General features: G+C 41.5%; 1 protein-coding gene across 1 annotated transcript; it reads left to right on the top strand.

Moving 5' to 3' along the window:
• The first annotated feature begins 4,864 nt into the window (after window positions 1–4,864).
• On the top strand, window positions 4,865–25,458 carry LOC121288978 (calcium-activated chloride channel regulator 1-like). Its single transcript, XM_041207840.1, has 16 exons — window positions 4,865–5,026; window positions 7,888–8,028; window positions 8,474–8,624; window positions 9,216–9,321; window positions 10,249–10,414; window positions 11,999–12,220; window positions 14,635–14,859; window positions 14,955–15,132; window positions 17,109–17,215; window positions 17,311–17,532; window positions 17,624–17,894; window positions 18,032–18,199; window positions 19,642–19,878; window positions 22,128–22,398; window positions 22,489–22,576; window positions 25,087–25,458. Exons 1-16 carry the CDS (start codon window positions 4,865–4,867, stop codon window positions 25,456–25,458), a joined length of 3,087 nt encoding a protein of 1,028 aa, XP_041063774.1.
• Window positions 25,459–25,752: the final 294 nt, after the last annotated feature.

Raw genomic sequence — 25,752 nt, 5'->3', positions numbered from 1 at the left:
GTGGCCTGTTAATTAAAGGTGGGTGGGCATCGGACATCATCATGCGCCCGCCCAACGAAATATCATGATGGCGCGGAGTGACATCGGACGCTCACCCAACGTCACCACATGTCATTTTACATGTGGACGTGTGGGGCCCACTCCTGCACACTAACGGGAAAATTCTGCCCACAGATATAGATTGTGAATAGCTGGGGCCCCAATCACTGATCCTTGCGGTACACCATTAGACACAGCCTGCTAACCTGAAAGTGACCTATTTATTCCTACTCTTTGTTTCCTGACCATTAACCAGTCCTCAATCCATGCCAGTGTATTACCCACAATCCCAAGTGCTCTAATTTTGATTACTAACTTCTTGTGTGGGACCTTATCAAACGCTTTCTGAAAAATCTAAATATACCACATCTACCATTTCTCCCTTATCTATTCTGCTGGTTACATCCTCAAAAAACTCCAACAGATCTGTTAAACATGATTTCCCTTTCATAAATCCATTTCGAATCTGCCCAATCCTACCATTTTTTCTAAGCGTCCTATTGTACAAACACACTCTGGGAGTCTTCTTAGTCAAATAAAACAAACTTTACTTACATAAGAGTTCCCGTGGCTGTTCATGTCCAGGCAGCCCCTCATTCAGCCATCTTTTCCTAGGAAACCCCTTCATAGGATTTATTCCCCTTGCACTAGCCACACGCATTGGTTGGACAAATCACGTGATTTGTCCCTACTCAGCTGGACTGATCTTAAAGTGACAGTTATCGCACCTACTATCACATCCTTTAATATAGGTTCTAGTATTTTCCCTACTATAGATGCCAGGCTAACAGGTCTGTAGTTTCCAGTTTTCTCTCTCACTCCTTTCTTAAATAGTGGGGTTAGATTTTCCACCTTCCAATCTGCAGAAACCATTCCAGAGTGTTTAGGATTTTGAAAGATGACCACCAATGCATCTACTATCTTTACAGCCACCTCCTTCAACACTCTGAGGTGTAGATCGTTAGGTCCGAGGCATTTATCTGCTTTAAGTCCCATTAATTTCTCCAGTACTTTTTTTTAAACTAATATTAATATCTTGCAGTTCCTCGTCTATACTTGTTCCTTGATTCTCCATTATTTCTCAGAGGTTTTTAATATTTTTCTCTGTGAAAACAGACACAAAGTATTTGTTTAATTTCTCTGTCATTTCCTTATTTTAAGTTCTCCCAAATCCGCTTGTAAGGGACCCACATTTGCTTTTGCTAATCTTTTCCTTTTTATGTATCTATGGAAACTTTTACACTCTGTTTTTATATTTCTCACTAGTTTACTCTCATGTGCTGTTTCCCTTTCTTAATCCTTTTCTTAGTCTTCCTTTGTGGAATTCTAAAATGATCCCAATTCTCAGGCTTACCATTTTTTTGGGCAACCTTATAGGCCTCTTCCTTTGAACTAATGCAATTCTTTACTTATTTTGTTAGCCACATTTGGAACACTTTCCTTGTTGGGTTTTTGTCCATTAAAAGAATATATTTTGTTATAAACTATGTATTAGTTCTCTAACTGTTAGCCATTGCCTGCCTACCAACATACCTGTTAACATAGTTTCAAACTACCATAACCAATTTGCCCCTCATTTCTTCATAGTCTCCTTTGTTTAGATATAAGATCTTAATCTCTGATTGAACTATATCACTTTCAAACTTAATGTCAAATTCCATCATATTATGGTCACTCTTTTCTGAACAACAACAAGATTATTAATTAAACATGATAGGGTCCCCCTTGTCCTCACTTATCACCCCACCAGCCTCCGCATTCAAAGGATCATCCTCCGCCATTTTTGCCAACTCCAGCATGATGCCACTACCAAACACATCTTCCCTTCACCCCCACTGTCAGCATTCCGTAGGGATCATTCCCTCCGGGACACCCTGGTCCACTCCTCCATCACCCCCTACTCCTCAACCCCCACCTATGGCACCACCCCATGCCCACACAAAAGATGTAACACCTGCCCCTTCACTTCCTCTCTCCTCACCGTCCAAGGGCCCAAACACTCCTTTCAAGTGAAGCAACATTTCACTTGCATTTCCCCCAACTTAGTCTACTGCATATGTTGCTCCCAATGTGGTCTCCTCTACATTGGAGAGACCAAACGTAAACTGGGCGACCGCTTTGCAGAACACCTGCGGTCTGTCCGCAAGAATGACCCAAACCTCCCTGTCGCTTGCCATTTCAACACTCCACCCTGCTCTCTTGCCCACATGTCTGTCCTTGGCTTGCTGCATTGTTCCAGTGAAGCCCAACGCAAACTGGAGGAACAACACCTCATCTTCCGACTAGGCACTTTACAGCCTTCTGGACTGAATATTGAATTCAACAACTTTAGGTCTTGAGCTCCCTCCTCCATCCCCACCTCCTTTCTGTTTCTTCCCCCTTCCTTTTGTTTTTTTTCCAATAAGTTATATAGATTTTTCTTTCTCCCACCTATTTCCATTATTTTTAAATATTTTTAAATCTTTTATGCTCCCCCCACCCCCACTAGAGCTATACCTTGAGTGCCCTACCATCCATTCTTAATTAGCACATTCGTTTAGATAATACCACCAACTTCGACACCTATGTGTTCTTTTGTCCTGTTGTCTGTGACATCTTTTCATGATCTGCTTCTATCACTGCTTGTTTGTCCCTACAACCGCACCACCCCCCTCCACTTCTCTCCCCCCACCTAACATACCCACCCCTCCCCACTACCCCACCCCCCCCCCCCCCACCCACCTTAAACCAGCTTATATTTCACCCCTTCCTTATTCACCTAGTTCTATCGAAGGGTCATGAGGACTCGAAACGTCAACTCTTTTCTTCTCCGCCGATGCTGCCAGACCTGCTGAGTTTTTCCAGGTAATTCTGTTTTTGTTTAAGATTATTAATTAGCCCTTTTTCTAAAATAGCCTGTTCCCTAGTTGGTTCCTCAACGTAATGCTCCAGAAAATCATCTTGTATACATTCCAAGAATTTGCCCTCCACAACATTAGCACGAATTAGGTTTATTCAGTCTATATGTAGATTGAAATCCCTCATGATTACTGTATTATCCTTGTTAAATGCACCTTTAATTTCCTGACCTTTACTGTGATTTGTACGGTGTTTGGTGGCCTATAAACAACCCATAAACAGCACTCACCCATGTTTTCCGCCCCTTGCTGTTTCTTAATTGTACCCAAATTGATTCTACATCTTGATCTCTCATGACAGTACTAATACGCCCCCCACTGGGGGGAAGCTGAGACATAGTGGTATTTTCACTGGACTGGTATTCCAGAGACCCAGGGTAACGTTCTGGGACCTGGGTTTGAATCCCACCATGGCAGATAGTGAAATTTGAATTCAATAAAAATCTGGAATTAAAAGTCTCATGATAACCATGAAACCATTGCTGATTGTCATAAGAACCTATCTGGTTCAAAAACAGACCCACAGCAATATGGTTGACTCTTAAATGCCCTTTGGAAAAGGGCAACTGGGGATGGGTAATAAATGCTTACCTAGCCAGCGACACACACATCACATGAACAAATTTTAAAAATTAACAGAGCTATCCCATGACCTTTTCCCAGATTCCTGTCCTTCCTGAATGCCACATACCCTTGGATATTCAGATCCCAGCTCCAGTTTCCATGTAGCCACATCTCTGTAATGGCTTTCAGGTTATACATATGAATTTCTATTTGAGTTGACAATTTATCTGTTTTATGGTGAATGTTACAGGGCCCTTAATTCAGTTTGTTTTACTGTCTTTGTAAACTCTGGCCCTGTCTGCTGACACACTCTTAAGTTTGCAATCACTGTTCCTTCCTGCCAAACCCTGATTTTCATTAGCTTTATTGTTACTTTGATCGATTGCCTGAATTTACCCAATCTTCCCCTACATGATCCCTTCCTCTAATTAGTTTAAAGTCCCCTCTACTTCCCTAGTTATACGACTCTCTAGAACACTGGCCCCAACATGGTTCAAGTGTAGACTGTCCCAATAGTACAGCTCCCGCTTTCCCCTGTACTGGTGCCAGTGCCCCATGAATCAAAACCCATTTTTCCCGCACCAATCTTTGAGCCATGCATTCATCTCTACACCAGTTTGTATGGTGTAGCTAATAATGCAGAGGTCCTGCATTTTAATTTAGTGCCTAGCTCCTCATACTGTCTATGCAAAACCTCCTTTCTAATCTTACCTATGTCGTTTTTACCTACATGGGCCACAACCACTAAATCCTCCCCTTCCCTGTAAGTTTCTCTTCAGCCCTGCGCAGACATGGATGTGGGTGGGGGCATGGGTTAGAATGTTATGGGCATGGGGAGTTGGTACAGGTGTGAGGGTTGCAGGTGAAGCCTAGAGGGCCTAATATTTAATAAAATATCTTGGCCAAAGCCCCAGAGATCTGAAGCTGACCTTTGAACCAGGTCATCTCAGCACTCAGCAGCCATTGTGGCCACCTCCGATCTGCGTTCTGCATCCAGGGGTGGTGGACCCAACTCCATCCCAACCCTGCCCCCGGCATGGGGATCTGCCATTCAGGACACTTTTTCCTGAGACGGGTCGGCAAAGACGGGAAATTTCCAAACTCTGCACATCCACCCCGGGAGCAAAAATCTGTGTGACTATCTATTTCACCATCCACCAATAAGTAAAATCTTAAAGCACTTATCTTACAAATGGGTAACATATTAAGGAACTGTTGAAGGTGATTTCCTTATTATGCAGTCAAATTTCAGTCATAAAATTCAAAACTGACCTCAAGCACCTTGATACGGTTCAGTATAAATTAGTTTAGCTTAACGAGTGTCATCATTTGGGAGCAGAAGAGATTTCAGTTGGACTCTAATCATGAAATCCATAGAGGTATTTCTCCTGACTCTGGAGTGCCTTATCTCTGTCTATGTTGCAAGATGTTCTGAGGTGAAGTTGGTGAATAATGGTTATGATAACGTTGTCATTGCTATTAACCCTGAACTTCCAGAGGATCCAAACCTCATCACAAAAATTGAGGTAGGAAAGTTAACTGAACTGTTGACTGCTTTTCATTATTTGTATAAATGTTACTTAAAATTGTCAGTTAACAGGAACTCTTTAGCAATTTGGAATTCCACAAGTTTTCTCTTGTGGCCAGCCAAGAGTTTGTAGGCACAGAGGAGTCCACCATTCAGCTTTCTCGATCCCGTTATGCAACTCAATTATGATCTTGGCTGATCCGCAAGTTTAATTTCATCTACCCACCTTGGTTTCGCAATCCTTGCCTAACAGAAGTCTATCGATCTCAGCGGTGAAATTTTCACTTGAATCACAGCCTCCACTGCTTTTTGGGGGGGGGGGGAGTGTTCCAGATTTCTGTTACCCTTTTGGTGAAGAAGTATTATCCTGACGTCACCCATGAGTGGTCTGCCTCTAATTTTAAGCCCCCGTGTTCTGGACTCTCCTGCCAGAGGAAACAGTTTCTGTCCATCTACCCTGTCTAACATGGGGAAAGGGTGGCATCGTGGTAATGGCACTGGACTAGTAATCCAGAGGCCCAGGCGAATTCTCTGGGGACATGGGTTGAAATCTCACCACAGCAGCCAGTAGAATTTAAATTCGATCAATAAAATTTGGAATGAACCATCATTGATTGATATAAAAACCCACCTGGTTCACTAATGTCATTCAGGGAAGGAAATCTGCCTTCCTTACCTGGTCTGGCCTACATGTGACTCCAGACCCACAGCAATGTGGTTGACTTCTAATTGCCCTCTGAAATGGCTGAGCAAGCCACTCAGTTCCAGGGCAATTAGGGATGGGCAACAAATGCTGGCCTTGTCAACGATGCCCACATCACACGAAAGGGTAAAGAAATCATCTATAACATGTAAAATCCACTATCTCGCTTAAGGTTCTCCAAACAGCACAAGTAGAATTCAGTTTAGCCCATATGGATTGCACACTTTTCCCCCATGTGGGAAGATGGCTCTTAGTCCCAGGCAGCTTAACAGCAGGTCGGCAAAAAAAAAACATAGTTTGTGGTTCCCCCAAATACGCACAGGGATACGCCTGGAATTTAACTATCTCAACCCCAAATCACCCCAAAGAGAGCTGGTGAGTTCCCATTGCTTGACCAGCCAGGATCACTCCACTGGACAGGGCGAGGTCAGGAACCAAGCGGGAAGAATGCCAATTCCCAGTGACAGGTCCCGCCTTGTCAGCTACCCATAATTAGGCAGGTTAGGAACATAGGAAATAGGAGCTGGAATAGGCCGGTCGTCCTGTCGAGAATGCTCCGCCATTCAAACAGACCGTGGCTGACATCAACCTTGACGCCATGCTCCCCCCTGCTATCCCCATATCCCTTGATGTCATTAGTATCCAGAAATCTAGGCCAGAATTTTACATCCCGTGGGCGGGCGTGCGCCTGACCCGTCCGCGAGATAGTGCGAGTTGACGTTGGGCGAGTGCCCCGATGTTATCATGCACCGCGCGCAATATTTCGCTGGGGGAGGGGGGGGTGGTGTGCGTGGCAGTCGTAGCAGACAATGAAGCGGGCAATTAAGCCCTTTAAGGTGGCAATTGAAAGCGATTTCTCATGGCCCGTCCACTTTTATGGTTGGCGGATAGCCCAATTGGCCAGGCGGCCTTTACATTTTAGCTCAAACCTGGCTCTAGGGCAGGATGAAATCTCAGTGGGAGAAAGGGAATAAGAAGAGAGACCCAGGGACAGATTTTTTTTTATGAGGAATGCTTTCAGGTGCTTGACTGTTCTGCATGGACTTATTTTCCAGCACTTCTGTTGTTTCGTTTATTATTATGGGGGGTCTGGAGCTCCCCCGGGGCAGCTGTCCGCCTTCAGGGAGATCACTGGAAGCGCTCACCTGCACCCGCGGTAACTTGGATGCCCGGCCTCTTCCACCCCCCCACCCCCCCCCCCCCCCCCCCCCCCACCCCCCACCCCCGCTGGCCCAGCCAGCGTGAAATCGTGGGCGGGGGCCGATCGCCATCGGGGGCCCGTTTCCTGTCCGCGACTGGGTCCACGCACACGATGAGCGAAAAATTCAGGCCCTAGTTTTTAACCAGAGGTGTTAGCGCAGTGATGAAGGGGAGCATCTCAGCCATGAAGTAAACAACTTGAAAGGAAATGCATTGAGGTAATTAAGATACGAAATGAGAACATAACATTGATAAGACAGGCTCAAGTGAGGGCAGGGCAATGTGTGTATGTGAAAGGGATTGTAAGGAAAACTTTCGTTAACGAGTCATCAGTTAGATGGTGAAGTGATGTGATGTAATGGGGAGAGGGAACTGTGGATTGATTAAAATGGCTTCAATGTACGCCACTGAGAGCTTACAAATAGGACCTCAATTGTTAGTATGAGTAGTAACAAATTAATTTTCCTTCATATGGCTCCTTTAGTAAAACATCCCAAGCTGTATCACAGGCGCAATAATCAGACACAATCTGAATCTCAACAATACAGCATTAATGCCCACGCCTTCAGCTGCCTGGGCCCTAAGCTCTGGAATTTCCTCCCTAAACCTTCTCTTCTCCCTACCTCTCTCGCTCCTCCTTCAAGGCACTCATGAAAGACCTATCTTACTGACTTAAGAATATTTCCTTATGTGGTCCAGTGTCAAATTTTGTTGTATAATGCTCCTGCCATGTGCCTTGAGACACTTTGCTATGTTAGGAGCTTGATAAAGATGCAAGCTTGTGTTGATCAGACAGAAGTATGATAAAGTCATATACGCCTGCCATTCCTTCCCACCCCACAGAGTCCAATTTTAAAGTCCCCAGCATAAAGTGATAACATTCTACATGTTTAAGGAATTATTGTCAATTTCATACAAGTGATTTAGAAGTGTTGCAATAACTGTGTTTCTTACAGGAAATGGTGAATTCAGCTTCTTCCTTCTTGTTCAGTGCCACCAAACATCGAGCTTATTATCGAGATGTGAAAATTCTATTGCCCATCACCTGGAGTTCAAAACCCAACTATCAGAGACCAACCACCCAGTCGTATGAAAAGGTAAAAGCTGGAACAATGGTATCATGAGCATTACTTTTTTCCATTGTGTGGGTAGCCTATCACCCAAGCTGACTTACCCTTAAACGTGACACTTGGGTGAACAGCCTCGGTCAATTTTGTGAATAACTGTAATACCAACACCACTGGTGAACGATTCTTTATTTCATTTATCCAAGTAATCCTCTGCAAGGTTTGGAAAATACATTCTGCTTTACCTTGCCAACATGCACCAACACACATTGGCTTAAAAGGAGAGTTTAATGAAGATGTAATTTGTTACTTTACACTCAGAGAAGAAAGTCTTGCTCCTTCCAACTTTTTCTTATTTATATTTTCCCCTTCACTGTCCTTTTTGTCCACAATTTTGCTGTTTATATGTTATACGTAGTTTCAGGATGGTTTATTTGCTTTCCTGGTGTTATTTCATCCATTTTTGTTTTAATAGGCTGATGTGATCATTGCTAACCCGCATCTTAACTATGGAGATGACCCATATACTCTGCAGTATGGCAGATGTGGTGAGAAGGGCCGGTATATTCACTTTACCTCGAACTTCATGCTAAACGATAGCCTGATCCCCGTTTATGGTCCAAGAGGTAACAGCTTTGCAGGAAATTCCTTTCAATTATGCTAGTTATTATTCCTTCCTCTGTAAATGGAAATACACTCACGTTAGCTTTGTAAGGCTGAAATTGAGCAAAGTTTTATTTTAGATTATGTTCTGTAAAAGCCTAGAGAAGGCTACTGTAACAAATGAGCATCAGAGCTTGTCTTAGAAAGTACACCCAGGAATAATTCAAATATTCTATTGTTAGCCTTTGCAATTGTTGTAAAGTAATGCCACCACAGTGTTAAACCCGACAAAATATTCACTTTTATTTCAAACTGGTTTGATTCACACCAAGGTAAATAGAGGAGTATTAACAACCACAAATGTTTACAACAAATCTAAAAATAGAAATCAGGTCTATCACATTCTATCAATCTGTTCTTTCCTTCCCTCCTTTTTCTGCTACCTTTACTTCTGCCTCTCACCCCACTTCCCCTCCTCCATTTTGACAAAACATCTCACATTGAACAGCGTACTTGGCCTTGATTTTTCATTTGCAACATCATTAGAGGCCAAATGTACCATTTAATTTTGAATGAAATAGAGGTTATTTTAAAAAACGTTCCCATTTTTACAGGTAAAGTATTTGTTCATGAATGGGCCCATCTTCGGTGGGGAGTGTTCGATGAATATAATGAGCTTGTGCCCTTCTACGTGTCTGGCAACGAAATCAAAACAACAAGGTAAGACATTCTTGAATTCTAGTGGCAGGATTTATTTGAGTCGAAAAATTCTTTTGGGTTTCCAGTCTATGGTAGGAAGAAAATTCTTGTGATGCATTACACTAAGACACAATTGAAATAACCCATTGATCAAAGATCCAAATCATTTGCAATGACCAAAGAGTCATAGGATGCTTGAAAATTAATTTGAGTAGTGTAAGCATCTCTGGAAAGCTTAGCATTAATTGCCCATCCCTAGTTGCCCTGAGAAACTGGTGATGAGCCTTCTTCTTGAACATATCATGAAGGGACTCTCACATCGCTATTAAGTAGGGAACTCCAAGCTTTTGACACAGCGGCCAGGAAAGATTTGCAAGATCTTAAGTTGGATATGACTGAGGAAGGCCGTTTGACCTATCCTAACACAGCCATCCAAGAAACCATCCTTCATTACACCATCCAGATGTTTTCTAGATGATTCAGGTACAGAGGAGATAAGGTAGTCAGATCTTACAGTGAAGGAGGTGATCCTGGGAATGGCAAGCAAAGGCCATATTGGCTAATGGTGAAATTCAGGATCTTTTTAACATCATTACAGACGCAAAGCAGCAGAAGCAACAAAAATACAATCATTCTGAAATTTACAGGCAGTTACAGCTGCACTCTGATCTTAATGGTGTGAAAGTAGCTTCAACTACTTAAAGGCACAGGGCAGGTAAACACTACAGCCATACGTAAAACCCAGCACTGTGAGGGACACCATGGGACATCTCTAGATTCCAAACTTTAAAATGAGAGGAGTATCACAAACCACAGGACATTTCTGAATTATGAATATCAGATGAACAAGCATTCCCTAAATGGTCTTCATTTTTAGATAAGCTGCTGAATGACTACTACAGAAATCAAATTAATTAATACCGCACCATGTTTCGTTTTCATTGCTAGGTGTTCAAACGAAATAAAAGGAATGACTGCCTCGTGCACCGGGGATTCCTGTTCTCCTTGTAGCATTGATAGCAGCACAGGGTTTCCAAATAGCGATTGTATGTTTTTCCCAGATAAGAATCAACTTTCACCAGCTTCAATAATGTACCTACAAGGGTTATCAGAGGTAAGTAGAATTATTAAGAGGTATTTTCCTTACACATAAACAGGTACGCCTACAACAAAAAACCCAATAATTTTGGTATCCAGTATTCACAGCTCAAGTATAACATGAAGCAGATTTCAAGCTTCCTTCACTTGCTGCAACATATTCGGCTACCCGCTCTAATATTTCCATTTCAGGAAGCTTTGATATTAAAATATTAGAAAAACAGGCTGTAATTCAATCTGAAATTGACCTCATAACTTGCTTTCTTTAACCACATAAAACTGTAGCAATTTTTTGTGTATAAAGCAGGGAAGTTATGCTAAAACTGTATCAAACACCAGTTAGACCGCACTAGAGTGCTGAAGGCAGTACTGATCACCACATTACAGGAGAGATGTGATCAACTGGCGAGGCTACAAAGGAGATTTATGAGGATGTTTGCTATGAAGAAATATTGAATAAGCTGGGATTGTTTTCTTTGTTACAAAGGAGACTGACAGGAGATTTAATTGAGCTGTATGTAATTATGAGGCAGCTAGATAGAATGGATAGGAGGTAACTATTTCTGTTATAGGAAAGTCAAAAATCAGGGTACGTAGGTTTAAAGCAATTGGTAGAAGGATTAGAGAGTTGAGGGGTATTTTTTTCAACAGAATCCGGTGAGGTCTGAAACTCACTCTCTGGTGGTAGAGACAGAAATCCTCATAACATTCTAAAAAACACTGGGATATGCTGTACCGACAGGGCTGCAGACCCAGAGCTGGAAAGTGGGATTAGACTAGATCACTCATTTTAGACAGCGCAGACACAATGGGCTGAATAGCTTCATTGTGTGCCATAAGTATGCCTATGACACAGAATGAGGCTTCAGCTAAACAAAATAAGTGATAGCCAATCCTTGATTCATTCCTCAGGGCAATGCCTTAACCAATCAGCGTCAAGCTGCCTGGTTTAAATTTCAAACAGTGCTTGGCAGTTAACTGTCAGTCATCATCAATTGATGCATTCCCCATGGCAATGCCTCTACCAATCAGAGTCCATTTGCCAACCAATCAACATTCCCTTCTCATACTGTATAAATATGTTGTTTTCTCTTACATTATGCTCTTGAGATAAGTGCAAGATGAAAAGCTTTGACAAAATGTCTCTTCTTTTCAGCAATACTAAATTTTAACTTCACTGAGCTTGTGTTTACAAAAAGATACATTCTTCACTGTGCTGTTATGTTCTATGGTTACAGTTTCCTCTCAAATCATTGTGTGTGCGCTTTAGTTAATGGCTCAACTTCTCAGTCTTTAACATGCACAGCATCAGCCACCAACCTCATTGGGAAGCAAAGGTTTCAGAGGGCTGTAGAAGGTTACAGAGATAGGAAAGGTCAAAGCTTGGAGTAGGGCTTGAACCCATAACTGTCTGACACTAAGGTGAGGTTGATACTGCCAACTGAGCTAAGCCAATAATTATAAATTAAACCCAGAGATTTCTGATAACAAATCTTCCATTTTGATGCAGAAAACATATTTTTCTCATACCTGACAATACCTGGTCTCATTTTTTTGGACTCTCACACATGTTATACCTGATCTTGTATTCATTTTGCAGGTGGTTGAATTCTGCGACAATAAGACTCACAATCCTGAAGCGCCAAACATGCAAAACAAAATGTGCAATTACAGAAGCACTTGGGACGTGATCAGTAAATCAGAAGATTTCAGAAACAACCCTCCAACTAATATCTCTCCCCCTAGACCAAATATTACTTTGCTGCATGCCAAAGACCGAGTGCTGTGTTTAGTTCTTGACACTTCTGGAAGCATGGACATGGTAGGAAAAATGGTTTTGGTTCACATTGATGCTATTTGAAGGCCATTGTTAATCAACTGATGCAGGGGGTGTAGGGGATACAAAAACACTTTACTTTTAATTAGCAGTTGAAGATTCAACCCTTTCATGCAAGACTTGCTTATTCTGTATAGCTTTATGGATGGTCTAGACTGGAATGTCCATGTCAAATGAATTCAGAGATCAGTTAGAACGAAGAACCATAACAAAGAAAGGCTCGGAGATGTCCCTCTTTACCGGCAAGAGCTCAATTATTTCTTATACCGAATCAGCAACAAACCAGCAATTCTGAAATTTAAGAAAATGCTGGAAATGCTCAGCAGGTCAGACAGAATCTGCGGAGAGAAACAGAATTAATATTTCAGGTTGACAATATGTCTATGATCCTGCACACATGTGATGTGGGTATGGCAAATGGTGCAAGTGGCTTTCCACCAGAATTAGCACTGGGACCACAGTGATTCATCATAAAAAAGAAGCATATCATCTAAATGGTGAGAGATTGCAGAGCCCTGAGGTGCAGAGAATATAAAATTGGGAAGTTATGCATCAGTGAATCAGGGCATTGATGAGACCACATCTGGAGTACTGTGTACTCTATTGGACTCCTTATTTAAGGAAGGATGTAAATGCATTCGAAGCAGTTCAGAGAAGCTTTAACTAAACTAATACTAGGAGTGAGCGGGTTGTCTTATGACTAAAGATTGGGCAGGCTAGGCTCATATCCGCTGGAGTTTAGAAGAATAAGAGGCGACTTGATTGAAACATATAAGATCCTGATGGTGGATGTGGAGAGGATGTTTCCTCTTGAGGGAGAATCTAGAACTAGGGGTCACTGTTTAAAAGTAAGGGGTCACCCATTTAAGACAGAGATGAGAAGAAATTTTTTCTCTCAGAGGGTAGTGAGTCTTTGAAACTCTCTTCTTCAAAAGGCGGTGGAAGCAGAGTCTTTGACTGTTTTCAAGGCAGAGGCAAATAGATTCTTGATAAGCAAGGGGGTGAAAGGTTAGCAGGGGTCGGTGGGAGGTTACAGTCAGGACAGATCTTATTGAATGGCAGAGCAGGCTCGAAGGGCTGAGTGGCCTCCTCTTGCTCCTAACTCATATTTTCGTATGTATGTTTGCATCATTTACATTTGCACGATTAGGGCTCAGAAATTGAAAGTACAATTTCAAAACTTGTTGGTGCATGCTGTTAATACAGAGGAGAACTGTAACAAAGGCGACATTAATAAGTTTGCAGTATGGGCACTCTGTTGGCAAATGCAATAAGCTTCTTGAAACCTACCACTATCCTCTTCACAGTTCACTATACTTCTGAATTTTTTTAACTACTGCAAATTTTGAAATTGTGTACTCAAGTTTAACATAGATCAAGGAAAGCACTAATCTTAATACCAATCCCAGGGAACACCACTATATACCTGCATCCAGTCAAAAAAAAAACCCATTTACCACTACTTTCTGTTTCCTGTCAACTTTGTATCCATGCTACTGGGGTGCCATGGGCTTCAGCTTTGTTGTTGGCAAGCATATTATGTGGCATTTTATCAAAAGACTTTTGAAATATCATATATACTATATCAAACACATTACCCTCATCAGCCCTCTCTCTTACCTTACCAAAGCTTCAATCAGTTTAGTTGAACACAATTTGCCCTCAACAAATCCTATTGAACACAAATACAAAGGCAAAACACTGCAGATGCCAAATATCTGAAATACAGAAAATGCTGCCAATACTCAGCAGGCCAGGCAGCACCTAAAGGGAGTCAAAGGTCATCGACCTGAATGTTAACTGTTTCTCTCCACAGGTGCTACCTGATTTGCTGATTTGACTGCACTTTGTTTTTATTTAAAAATATTTGCTTGGCTTTCCTTAATTATTCCATACTTTCCAAGTGACAATTAATTTTGTTCTAGTTTATCATTTCTAAAAGCTTTCCCAATACCAAGATTAAACTGACTGGCCTGCAGTTGTTTAGTCTGACCTCTCCTCCATCAACCCTGCGAGTGCAGTTCTCCTTCAATACTGTACACTGTCGTGTCAGCCTAGTAAATGTGCTCCAGTCTGCTTGTACTGCAATCCACAAAGTAAGTGATGGTGATTTAGTAAGATTACTTTGGGCAAAGTACTCAGAATCCTGGAACTCCCTCCCTAACAGCACTGTGGCTGTGCCTACACCACATGGACTGCAGCGGTTCAAGAAGGCAGCTCACCACCACCTTCTCAAGGACAGCTAGGGATGGGTGATAAATGCTGGCCCAACCAGTGAAGCCCATATCCTGTGAATGAATAAAACTAAAATTGGTGAATACAGAGCATAAAAATATGAGCATGGCTGCTGGTTAAGGAGATTGAGTTCTGAATCTGACTTGAGTTCTTTTTGTAAATAGGAAGGCCGAATCAAAAGGCTCACACAGGCGGCTGGGATATTCTTGCTGCAGATCATTGAAGATCAATCAAAAGTTGGCATTGTTTCTTTTAGCTATTCTGCAAAAGCTGTATCACAACTGAGAACAATCGATGATGGCAATATACGGAAGCAGCTTACAGATCTTCTACCTACGTTTGCTAATGGTGGAACTAATATCTGTGCAGGGGTTCAGGCTGGTTTGGAGGTAAGTCCGGAAGTCCTATAAGTTTTATTCTATTATTCTCCACACAATTATTACACTTTTCCCCCCCATATTGATATTAACCAACTGCTTTGTAGGTGCTTCGTGGTGATGACAATGCTACAGACGGTGATGAAATCGTTTTACTGACTGATGGGGAGGACAGTGGAATAAGCAGTTGCTTCACAGCGGTGGAACGAAGTGGTTCAGTTATCCACACTATTGCGTTAGGACCAGATGCAGACACAGATTTGGAAAAGCTGTCAAATATGACAGGCAAGTGATAATCAATGTTGATCAATAATTAAACCTGATCTCAGTAGTAAATGAAATGCAGGAATTAGTTTAACTGGTGATTTGAAATATGCTTGAATACACCTCATGTTCACGTACTAAGATAGATGTGCATTTTTATGGGCTCCCTTGACGATTCAGTGAGCATCTGAGCATTGCAAATCAGCAATGTTCCAGGCTTGGAAGAAAGTAAGTAAAGGACTCACAGTTATACAGCACCTTTCACAAGCTCAGGCTGTCCCAAGGTGATTTCCAGCCAATTGGGTGCTTTTGTCTTTTGAAGAGCAGCCATTGTTGCAATGTTAAAAACGGATCTGTGCCACATTAGATGACATCAGGAAATTTGCTCTTCTGAGCCCCTTGGGTTAAGAACGGAGGGGCTGGGGGGAAATCAACCAGTTTTTGCACTCCTGGTCACTCTGCTTGTGATTGCTGCTGGAAAGTGTGCATCTGGGGACATTTGGTAAGGACAGCACTGGACTCATATTTGAGCCGAAATGGTGAATATTAGGCCAATTATAGTTGGCCCATTATTCACCATTTTGGCTCAAATATGCAGAACGCCCATTTATGTAAATTACCGGAGGAAACCGCACACCGTCCAGAGTCAGTGCAACTTGGGTTAAAAGGCTAAAGGGAATCACTGGGGGAAGAGAAGTGCATTTGAATAGTTAACTGTTCTGTAACCAGCACAAATAACTTTCTCTGATCATTGCAAACATTAAAGAAAGTTAATGATTAGAGTGTTTAGTTTTAATACATCTAAGAGGAGGGAGGGCATGTTTGCAGCCATTAAGTTACTGTTGCTACATTGACAAGTCAGTCTATGTAGAATAAGATTCCACAAATAGCAAAGAATGTAGATGACTAGTTAATTTATTTTTTGGTTGTATTTATTGAAAGAGAAATATTGACACAATAGGAAACCTGCTCTTCTTCAGTTGTGCTACTGGCTCTGTCGTGCTTTTGAATTTAAGTCTATTAAGCCAAAGAGAGATTTTGTACTGACTTACATAAAGATGGCACTATTAAAGTAAATTTAGTTCATGAGGGAACACACTATAGCTATGGACAATATATGTTGGCCATGTCAGTGATGCCCAAATCCCAGGAACAAATAAAGTACATCCCATTGTTACACTCTAGACCCCTCTCTTTACCGAACTATAGTTTGAGAACACTGGAAATTTGAATATATTGGTATATTTGAATATGATTTCTCTTTTCAAAGTTACCATTTGAATGTGGAACTCGCTGTCATGTGAAGTGGTTGTGGCAGCTAACATAAATGAGGGGATGTTAGGTACGTACATGAGGCAGAAAGGAATAGAAGGATATGTTGATTGAGTGAGGTGAAGTAAACAAGGTGGTACAAGGCTTGTGCCGACCATAAACACCAGCAAAGGCCAGTTGGGCTGAATGGCCTGCTTCGATGCTGTTACTCTGAATTACTCAGGGTACAAGTAAATACAGAATTAACTGTCTCTTCAGTGCCTAGTGCTGCTTGAGCACAAGACGGGCTGTGGCTTGTTTGTAAGCACTCACTATGATTTTTTTTCAAGGTTTTGTTTTGACCCCTACCTAATTGCCAGGATCAAATTCAGAAGCTACCTTGCCTATTCACACCGCCTGGTCTTCTCCTACTTAATGTCACCCCCAAAAAATTGTCAACAGATACCTTTACTTTCAGTTCTGTCGAAGGGTCATGAGGACTCGAAACATCAACTCTTTTCTTCTCCGCCGATGCTGCCAGACCTGCTGAGTTTTTCCAGGTAATTCTGTTTCTGTTTTTGTTTTGGATTTCCAGCATCCGCAGTTTTTTTGTTTTTACCTTTACTTTCAGTCCTTTTTATTATCAGTTTTCTTATTAGATCTTGTCATTGAAATTGGTGCAAAGCTTTCTTTCCAATCTGTTGTAAGCGCTACACTGATTGTATAATTTTTAATCTATTCTCTAGGAGGTTTACAGTATTCAGCTACTGATAAATTGGATGAAAATGGATTAATTGATGCATTCACTGGATTAGTGTCAGGGAATGGCAACATGAGCCAGCAGTCAATCCAGGTTTGATTATCTTTCAGAGAATGACTTGCCAATTTTTTGCGTTCTGCTAACAACTGCTTTGGCATTTTAAAAATAATTCTTCTGTTTTCTTACAGCTTGAAAGCTCTGGAAAGGAAATTAAGAATAACAATTGGTTCAATGGCACAGTTTTCATTGATAAAACAATTGGGAACAATACATTCTTTGTAATCACATGGCAGACTGACATGCCATTAGCCTTTGTCCATGACCCCAGTGGAAATACTTACCATATCCAAGCTTTTGACATAGACACAACCACGCTTACAGCTCGGCTTAACATTACAGGCACGGCACAAGTATGGTTCTCATTGGACTATATGTTCAATTTTCTCTGTATTTTATCTTTGGTCTTCTTATTTTGAATTAAAGTGACCTGTTTTCCATCAGTCAGGAGCCTGGACCTACGCGATACAAAATGAAGCTGCGGCTGCTCAGGTCATAACCATCACGGTAACATCCAGGGCAGCAGATGAGAAAGTTCCGCCAGTCACAGTCAATGCGCACATCAGTCAAGATACATCAGATTGGCCGAACCCACTGGTCATTTTTGCAGAAGTCAGTCATGGCTTTCTGCCTGTTGTTGGTGCAGAAGTGAAGGCCACAGTAGAGCGGCCTGATGGTCGCTCAGTAGATCTCGACCTATTGGATGATGGTTCAGGTAAGTACATCCATTATCACGGAAGCCACTTAACAGTTGGTCACTTTTCATTGTGACTGAAGTAAGACATTATCATTAGATAATTTTCTGTACATTCAACCCAGTCCTTGACAATTTATTTGTTTTTTTAACTTTAGGCAGTGATGCTGTTAGAAATGATGGTGTTTATTCTCGGTACTTTACTAAGTTTGGTGGTGTTGGGAGATACAGCATTAAAGTGTCTGTCCAAGGTAAAGATGGAGTAGCAAGATTAACAACCAGGAAGCAAAGCCGCGCTATGTACATCCCGGGATATGTACAAAATGGTAATGTATTGATGGGCAAATGTAGATATTTGTTCTTGTAGTGTAATATTGCTTGCTTCAGCCCATTTGCTATTAAAAACTTCATCCATGACTTTTCCACCTCTACACTTGATAATTCCAAAGCTGTCTTGGACAACCTCCTGTACCCTTCATCATCCTTGAACCTCAACTCAACCAAAACCTGTATCCTAGCCCACACTAAGTTGCACTCACCCATTAGCCCCATCCTCATTGGCTGATATTAGCTCACTGCCTCAAATTTAAAATTCCTTGAAATCTTTCCTAGCCTCATCCCTCCCTACCTCTTCAATCTCTGAACCTTTCAAGCAGCTTTCTTGAACTCTTAATTTTTCTGTCACTGGCCTCTTATACATCCCCCTCCCTTTGACTGCCATTGGTGGCTGTGCCTTCAACTGCCTAGACCCCAAGTTCTCTCCTCTGTAAGATCCTTGTTAAAGCCCAACTTGTTGAGCAAATTTTTGGTCATCACTCATCCTCCTTTGTCTTGGCATTAATTTCTTGATTATGTCTCTGTGAAGCAGTTTTTTGTAGTTATAATGGTTATATAATGCTTGTCTTATAGCACCAATGGTTATGGTAATGGCGCTAGACTAATAACCCAAAAGTAATGGGATTACACCTCTCCAGTATACATACATATGAACATAGGAAATAAGAGCAGGAATAGGCCACTCGGCCCCTCGAGCCTGCTCCACCATTCAATAAGATCGTGGATGATCTGATTGTGATTCGAGTTCTACATCTACATTCTACATACATGGTTAAGCAATCATATTTAATTTATGATTTGTGGGTTAGCGCAGGGAAAATGGCCATGAAAACTGTGGAACTGTTATTTAAAACTAAAAAAAAACTGGTTCACTAATGCCATCATGCAAATGACCAATGCCCTCTGAAGTGATCTGACAGTGAGGTTATAAAACAATGGCAGCTATGAATGAACAGTAAGTGCTGTTTTGATTACATCCCTTGAGCTCACAAAAGTAATTTTATTCTTTTTGTCAAGCACAATCACTTCCATGAGATAAGTTCAGTTGTAGAAGATTCTTTGACTTGTTTGATCTGACCTTTCAAGGATAACAACCCAATCACCTTAGAGTCTTACCATTCACCTGAACAAGCAGACAAGTTTGCTGACCCAGATTTTGCCGTGTTAATGTCACTGAAATTGTCAGCATTCACTGTCATTAGACAACTGAAACTGACCACAACCCTTCCCTAACAGCACTGTGGATGCACCTACACCAGATGCACTGCAGCGGTTCAAGAAGGCGGCTCAACACCATCTTCTCAAGGGCAGTTGGGGATGGGTGCCAAACGCTGGCTGAGACTGCAATGCCTGTTCAAGGATAAATTTTTAAAAAAACCTTTCCAATGTTTTGATCATTTCTGAAATGTATTCTGCTTTGCTTTTCTTGTAGGCCTTATTCAGCCAAACCCAGCAAAGCCTCCAATTGGTGGTGATGATTCTCAGACACAGCTGGGAAGCTTCAACAGAGTGAAATCAGGGGGAATATGTTTTGTAAGTAATGTTCCTCCAGGATCCCCCCAAGACGCTTATCCTCCTAGTAAAATTATGGATCTTAAAGCAACAATAGCCGAAAATAAAATACAACTGAGGTGGACAGCACCAGGAGATGACTTTGATCAAGGAAATGGTAAATTATATTTCGGTTTATACATTGAGTGATTTCATATCTGAGCTCTCAGCCCACTTTAGGACTGGAGATGCCCCCATAAAATATTTTATCATGAGTCAATGCCTTGTTCAGTCGATTTCATGTAAGCAATTGCTTAGTTTGGGAGATATTTTATTCACCTGCACATTTTCATTTGCTGTCATGGAACATTGAATTCATTTTGCATTCACAAAAAGGCTATTATTTTAAATAGGTTAATGATAGCAATTTAATCGGGAGTCTTGACTGTCTAACTGTCCTCATCATCCTTTCATCATCCTGGGGGTTACCATCGACCAGAAACTGAACTGGACTAGCCATATGAATACTGTGCTTACAAAAGCAGGTCAGAGGCTAGAAATTCTGCAATGATTAACTCACTTCCTGACTCCCCAAAGCCTGTCCACCATCTACAAGGCATAAGTCAGGAGTGTAATGGAATACTCCCCACTTGCCTGGATGAGTGCAGCTCCCACAGCACACAAGAAGCTTGACACCATCCAGGACAAAGCAACCTGCATGATTGGCACCCCGTCCACAAACATTCACTCCCTCCACCACCGACGAACAGTTGCAGCAGTGTGCACCATCTACAAGATGCACTGCAGGAACTCACCAAGGCTCCTTAGGCAGCACCTTCCAAACCCACAACCACTACTGTCTAGAAAAACAGGAGCAGCAGATAGATGGGAACACCACCACCTGGAAGTTCCCCTCCAAGTCACTCACCATACTGACTTGGAAATATATCACCATTTCTTCACTATCGCTGGGTCAAAATCCTGGAACTCTCTCCTTAACAGCACTGTGGGTGTACCTACACCACAGGGACTGCAGCGGTTCAAGAAGGCAGCTCACTATCACCATCTCATGGGCAAGTAGGGATAGGCAATATATGCTGGCCTAGCCAGCAATGCCCACATCTTGTAAATGAATTAAAAGAAAAGGATGTAGTATTACCTTTAAAGAAGCCCCAGTGTCTTCAATCTTTCCTTCTTGCTAATTTTGCCCCCCTACTTGTACCTTCCTATAAGGCTTCAAATCCTTACTAAAGGCATATTTTAACATGCAGTAGGCACTGCTGGGTCCTTACCCATGTGACTATCACACATGTGAAAATCTTGGCACGGAGTGTTGGTGCAGGGGTGGGGAGGGGTGGCTGGGCATCATAGCCAAGCCTGTTCCAATGTCCACACATGCAACCTTTCAGGAAATGTTGGATGGTGATCAGCATAAGGAAATCAGGCTTCATTGTCTAAGGGTGATGTGACCAACTGTTATGTGCTTGATGCGACATGCCTATGAACAACCAACTCAGCACCGGTGAGAGAGCAAACTTGAAAACTTACGGTCTGTATAGACCAACTATTCACTGGACAAACTTAGCCACTGGGGCATCAAATAATAGATCCACAACATAAAGTCAGACTTTCTCTTCCACTTCTCAAACAGGAATAAAATGCTTTCACCAACACTACTTCATGAAGACTGTACCCTTTAGCATGATTTTTGTGTCTTAAATATATTTAAAGAGTGAGTGAGCTATTCAACCAGAGGAAGCATCGTGTATGAATACAACCCATGTGAAGGAATGGAATTAATGTCAGTTGACATGTTTTCTTGAACCCAATGTCTCAGCTTAAACTATGCATATAATGATCAGGAAGAAAAATAAATCTGAAGAGGAGGGGTGATGGTTCACATTCAAGATAGTTTGGAAATAACTGATTGATATCCATGGTGAAGGCTGTGTGACATTGTTTTACCATTATCCCCCAAATCCTGCTCATTTTGATCAGGGGTTTGATCTTCCTTACATACATAAGGTGTAGGAGCTAAAATCTCTCCAGGCCTCATTTTGAGGGCTTGTTGCTCAGCATGCATCCCATTCCTGCACAATCTATCACCCCCACTCTGTGTTCAAATCAAGACCATGACACTGAGTTAGATCTCAAGGGTGTCTGTTGGTTATTTCCCTGGGTTACTCCCCCAGGGGGTGGCGGGTGGGTATTCAAATAATGAATGAATGTTACAATGGGAGAATCCTAATGAGATAATGTTTGTTGGGCTGAATGGTCTTTTCTCTTTTTCCTGCCTTTTCTTGGTTTCTCAGTTCAGTTCCTTGTTACAATTTGCCTTAGCAAATCTGACAGTCTGTAAGTCTATAACTTCAAGAGCCTAAATGAAACACTAATTTGCATTCACATTTTTCATTTCTCTACTTTTAGCTTCCTACTATGAAATAAGGCTGAGCAAAAGCTTTTCACAACTGAAAGATGATTTTCCAAATGCTCAAAGTGTAAACACCGACCACCTGACTCCAAAGGCTGCTAGTTCAGAGGAAATGTTTACAGTATCTGAGGACATCGAGCTGAAAAATGGGACGGTAATCTACTTTGCAATTCGTGCATTTGATAAAGTAAATCTGTCTTCTGAGTTATCGAATATAGCACAGGCTGCTTTACTATTGCCACCTGTCATCCCATCGAATCCACCTACATCACCTAGACCAGCTACCTCAACTAGACCACTTATCTCAACTAGACCGCTTACCTCAACTAGTTCACGTCCCCCAACTTTCCCACCTACCCAACCTAATAGCACCATTAACATTACAGGAATTCTTCTGATAGTTGGCGTGGTTGTCATTGTTGTTTGCCTGATAATTTCCATAACTGTGTGTGTTGTAGCTAACAAAGGTCACAGGAAAGTGTCACCCAGTTAGGAAACATGCCAACTAGAACCAGACATAATCAGCAATCCTTGATTTTAATCTAATTGTTCAGCAACATCAAAAAATGTCAACCAAATTCAATTAAAAACAGCATAATTTAACCCATGTTCAAAATATGTGTGACAAAACATTGGATTCTCCATAAGTATCCATCCCTTGGACATTGGGCTGAGACTGCGTCATACTAGATGTAAACAGTTTTAAATCCAACTTGTGTAAACTAAATAAATGAGTAAAGTACATTCTATCTAAAAGCCTTGTGGAATGCTGTTAAGTTGTCCTGTGCAATCTGAATCATTTGGAGATTCTAGTATATTCTTAACTCTTTGCACTTAAGTTTAATTTTCCTGCCTGTTTTTGGAAGTTAATGTTGTTGCTGTTTAGGCAAAGAAATCTTGCAACCAACATAAATATGGCCTTAATTGGAGCAAGCAGAGGCTCCGATCCTTGCAAGACATCTTGTAACCCATAAATTAAAGCAGGGGCTTGTTAATTTTGGGTCCCAACCTAATTCCCAGTCCTTCTGGAACACTTCCACCAACAAGTTATGGATTTTCATCACCAGAATTTGAATCTTGTTAATAATTTTACTTATGGGGATAGTAACAAGGCCACTTAAAGAGTTTGATTAGATGTAATTCAGTTGAAGAAAAGATTTGTATTTATATGCCCCCCCACCCCTCCCCGCAATTTTCCAAAGCACTTCAGATACAACAGTTTACTTATAGGTGCAGTGACTGATAGGTAGCAAGGGAGATTTCATCCAAAAGCCAAGATAAAGAAAAAAGAACTTGCATTTATATAGCTGCTTTCATGATTACAGAATGTCCCAAAGGATTTTATAGCCAGTTAAGTAAATTTCAAGCACTGTGTAATGTAGCAAGAACAGCAGCCAACTTGCACACAGCAACAACCCATGGTCAATAATGAGATAAATGTTCAGATAAGGTGGATGCACTGATCACTACATACAGTGATGCACTCTCAGAAAACAGACATTTTCCACACAAGTACCTGTTGGTCCCATCTGTCTTTGCATCCAAACTTTCATTGGCCATTTCCATGAGTCATAGTAATGTCTTTAGTAATCTTGTGGAATTGTTTGTGTACTTTCAGTACTGTAACAAACTAAGTATGGAATAGTTTGGATTTTGTTTTAATAAAGAGCATTTGATTTTCAATATAATTGCGGATTTATTTTCTTCCACATACCCTATTAATGTCATTATTTTTTACAATGAACGCGGAGCTGCTATTCAGTGAACATTATTTTTAGGAGGGGCTTCACCCTTTAAACTCCTTCAAACCAAAAGCATATTAAAAAATCAGATGTCTGCGATCCATACCTTGATAGCAGTCCTTTACCAGACGTCTAACCAGGTTTCAATTATTACCAGATGCAGCAAGCAAGAATTTGAGTACCCCTGAAAGAAAAGATATGCTGTCAAAGATTTTCACCTTGTACTCATCAGGACAGAGGCAAGAATACCAAATTTAAAAGGGAGCAACAATTTATATTTCAAAAGAAAGGGGTGCTGATTGGCTGTCAAGATGATCCTGATTAGTTGAGGCATTGCCATGAAGAATGCATCAGGGAGCCATTATCCCCCAGGCTTTTGTTTAATTTCCCAAGCAAAAGGAACATGTCCAGGCTTTGTACCCTTTTTGAATTAAACAAAAGCATGGGGTTCAATAGTTCCCTGGTTCTTTCTCCATGCCAACATCAGATTGGACTTTCCATCCAATCAGCAACCTTTTGCTTATGTAGTACATATTGTCGTTCCCGTTGACATTTGATATTCTTGAGTCTGTCCTCATGAGTGAAGGATGAAAAACTTCCACAGGATTTCTCCTTTTTCGGTAATACTCAAGTTCTGTCCTACCAATCAACTAAAAACAAGCACTTTTTTTCCAGAACTAAGGACAAATAAATAATGCTTTCCTTTCCAATATCCAAGTACATTTACAGCAGGCGAGCAGGCTATTCTGCCTATTGTGTCTTTCAGCTCTTTGCTGGAAGAATCCCAATCTAAACACACTGCCCTACCCTATTACACTAGCCAGCAACTTCATTTATTTCAATGTCCCCTTTGATTTCCTCTAAAGATGCAGTCGACTGTGCCTCAAACACTCTCCATGGGAAAGCATTCCATTCTCTCCCACCTCTATCAGCATCAGAATAATCTTAAACAATGTTTTACCAGGAGTAGGCAATCCAATTGCACAGTCATTTCCACCTGGAGGATGGGGTAATTTTCCTTTGCAATCTAGGCCTCTCTGCAGTCTTAAAAAAAAACACAGTTTGGACATGTGGCAACTACTCCAAATGGATGAATTCAAAGACCTAAGAAAACCTTCTCCAGGTTAAATTTTCGGTCATCCAAAATGTGCAAGATCCTGCAAAGTAATATTTTTCTCAAAAGCAAACCCACTTGACTTTTCTCTGAAAACAGAGACAAGCTGTCAAAATCAATAGTGCAGATATCTGGTACCATTTGTATTGCCCAGATTGCCTCACAGTCCAAGTTCATGCAGGGCTAAATGGAGTCATCATGGTGGGTTTCATAGATATTTCTGCCAAGCTGAGTTTTGCAAAGTTTCCAGTTGCAGTCAACGTAGGCTGGCCTCTGCAGATGTACTTGTTGTACAGCCAGGCAGCTGATAACTTCCCAGTCAAATTACAGGTTTGGACAGAATACGACAGCAAATCCAATAAAGAAGGAAGGTGTCAAGATGACAGCAACAATAACCTGCATTTATATAGCATTTTTAACTTAGGAAAATGCCCCAAAGCTCTTCACAAGAGGCATAAGGGAGATAGTTGATGCTGGTGGAATGAAGTTATATCAGGTGACTAAAAGTTGGGCCAAAAACGGGGATTTAACAGAGACCTTTTTTCCCTTTATTCTTTCATGGGATGTGCACATCGCTGGCAAGGCCAACATTAGTTGTCCATCCCTAACTACCCTCGAACTGAGTGGCTTGCTAGGCCATTACAGAGGGAAGTTAAGAGTCAACCACATTGAAGGGTTTGAGACTCTAAGAATGAATGGTTTAAGATAGGAATTGCAGGTTCCAGGGCATAAGCAACTCAAGATATGGCCAGCAATGGTGGAGTC

The sequence above is a fragment of the Carcharodon carcharias genome, chromosome 16, assembly GCF_017639515.1.
Source record: "Carcharodon carcharias isolate sCarCar2 chromosome 16, sCarCar2.pri, whole genome shotgun sequence".
NCBI lineage: Eukaryota > Metazoa > Chordata > Chondrichthyes > Lamniformes > Lamnidae > Carcharodon > Carcharodon carcharias.
The sequence above is the reverse complement of the archived record's forward strand: the minus strand, read 5'-3'. Positions and strand labels throughout refer to the sequence as shown.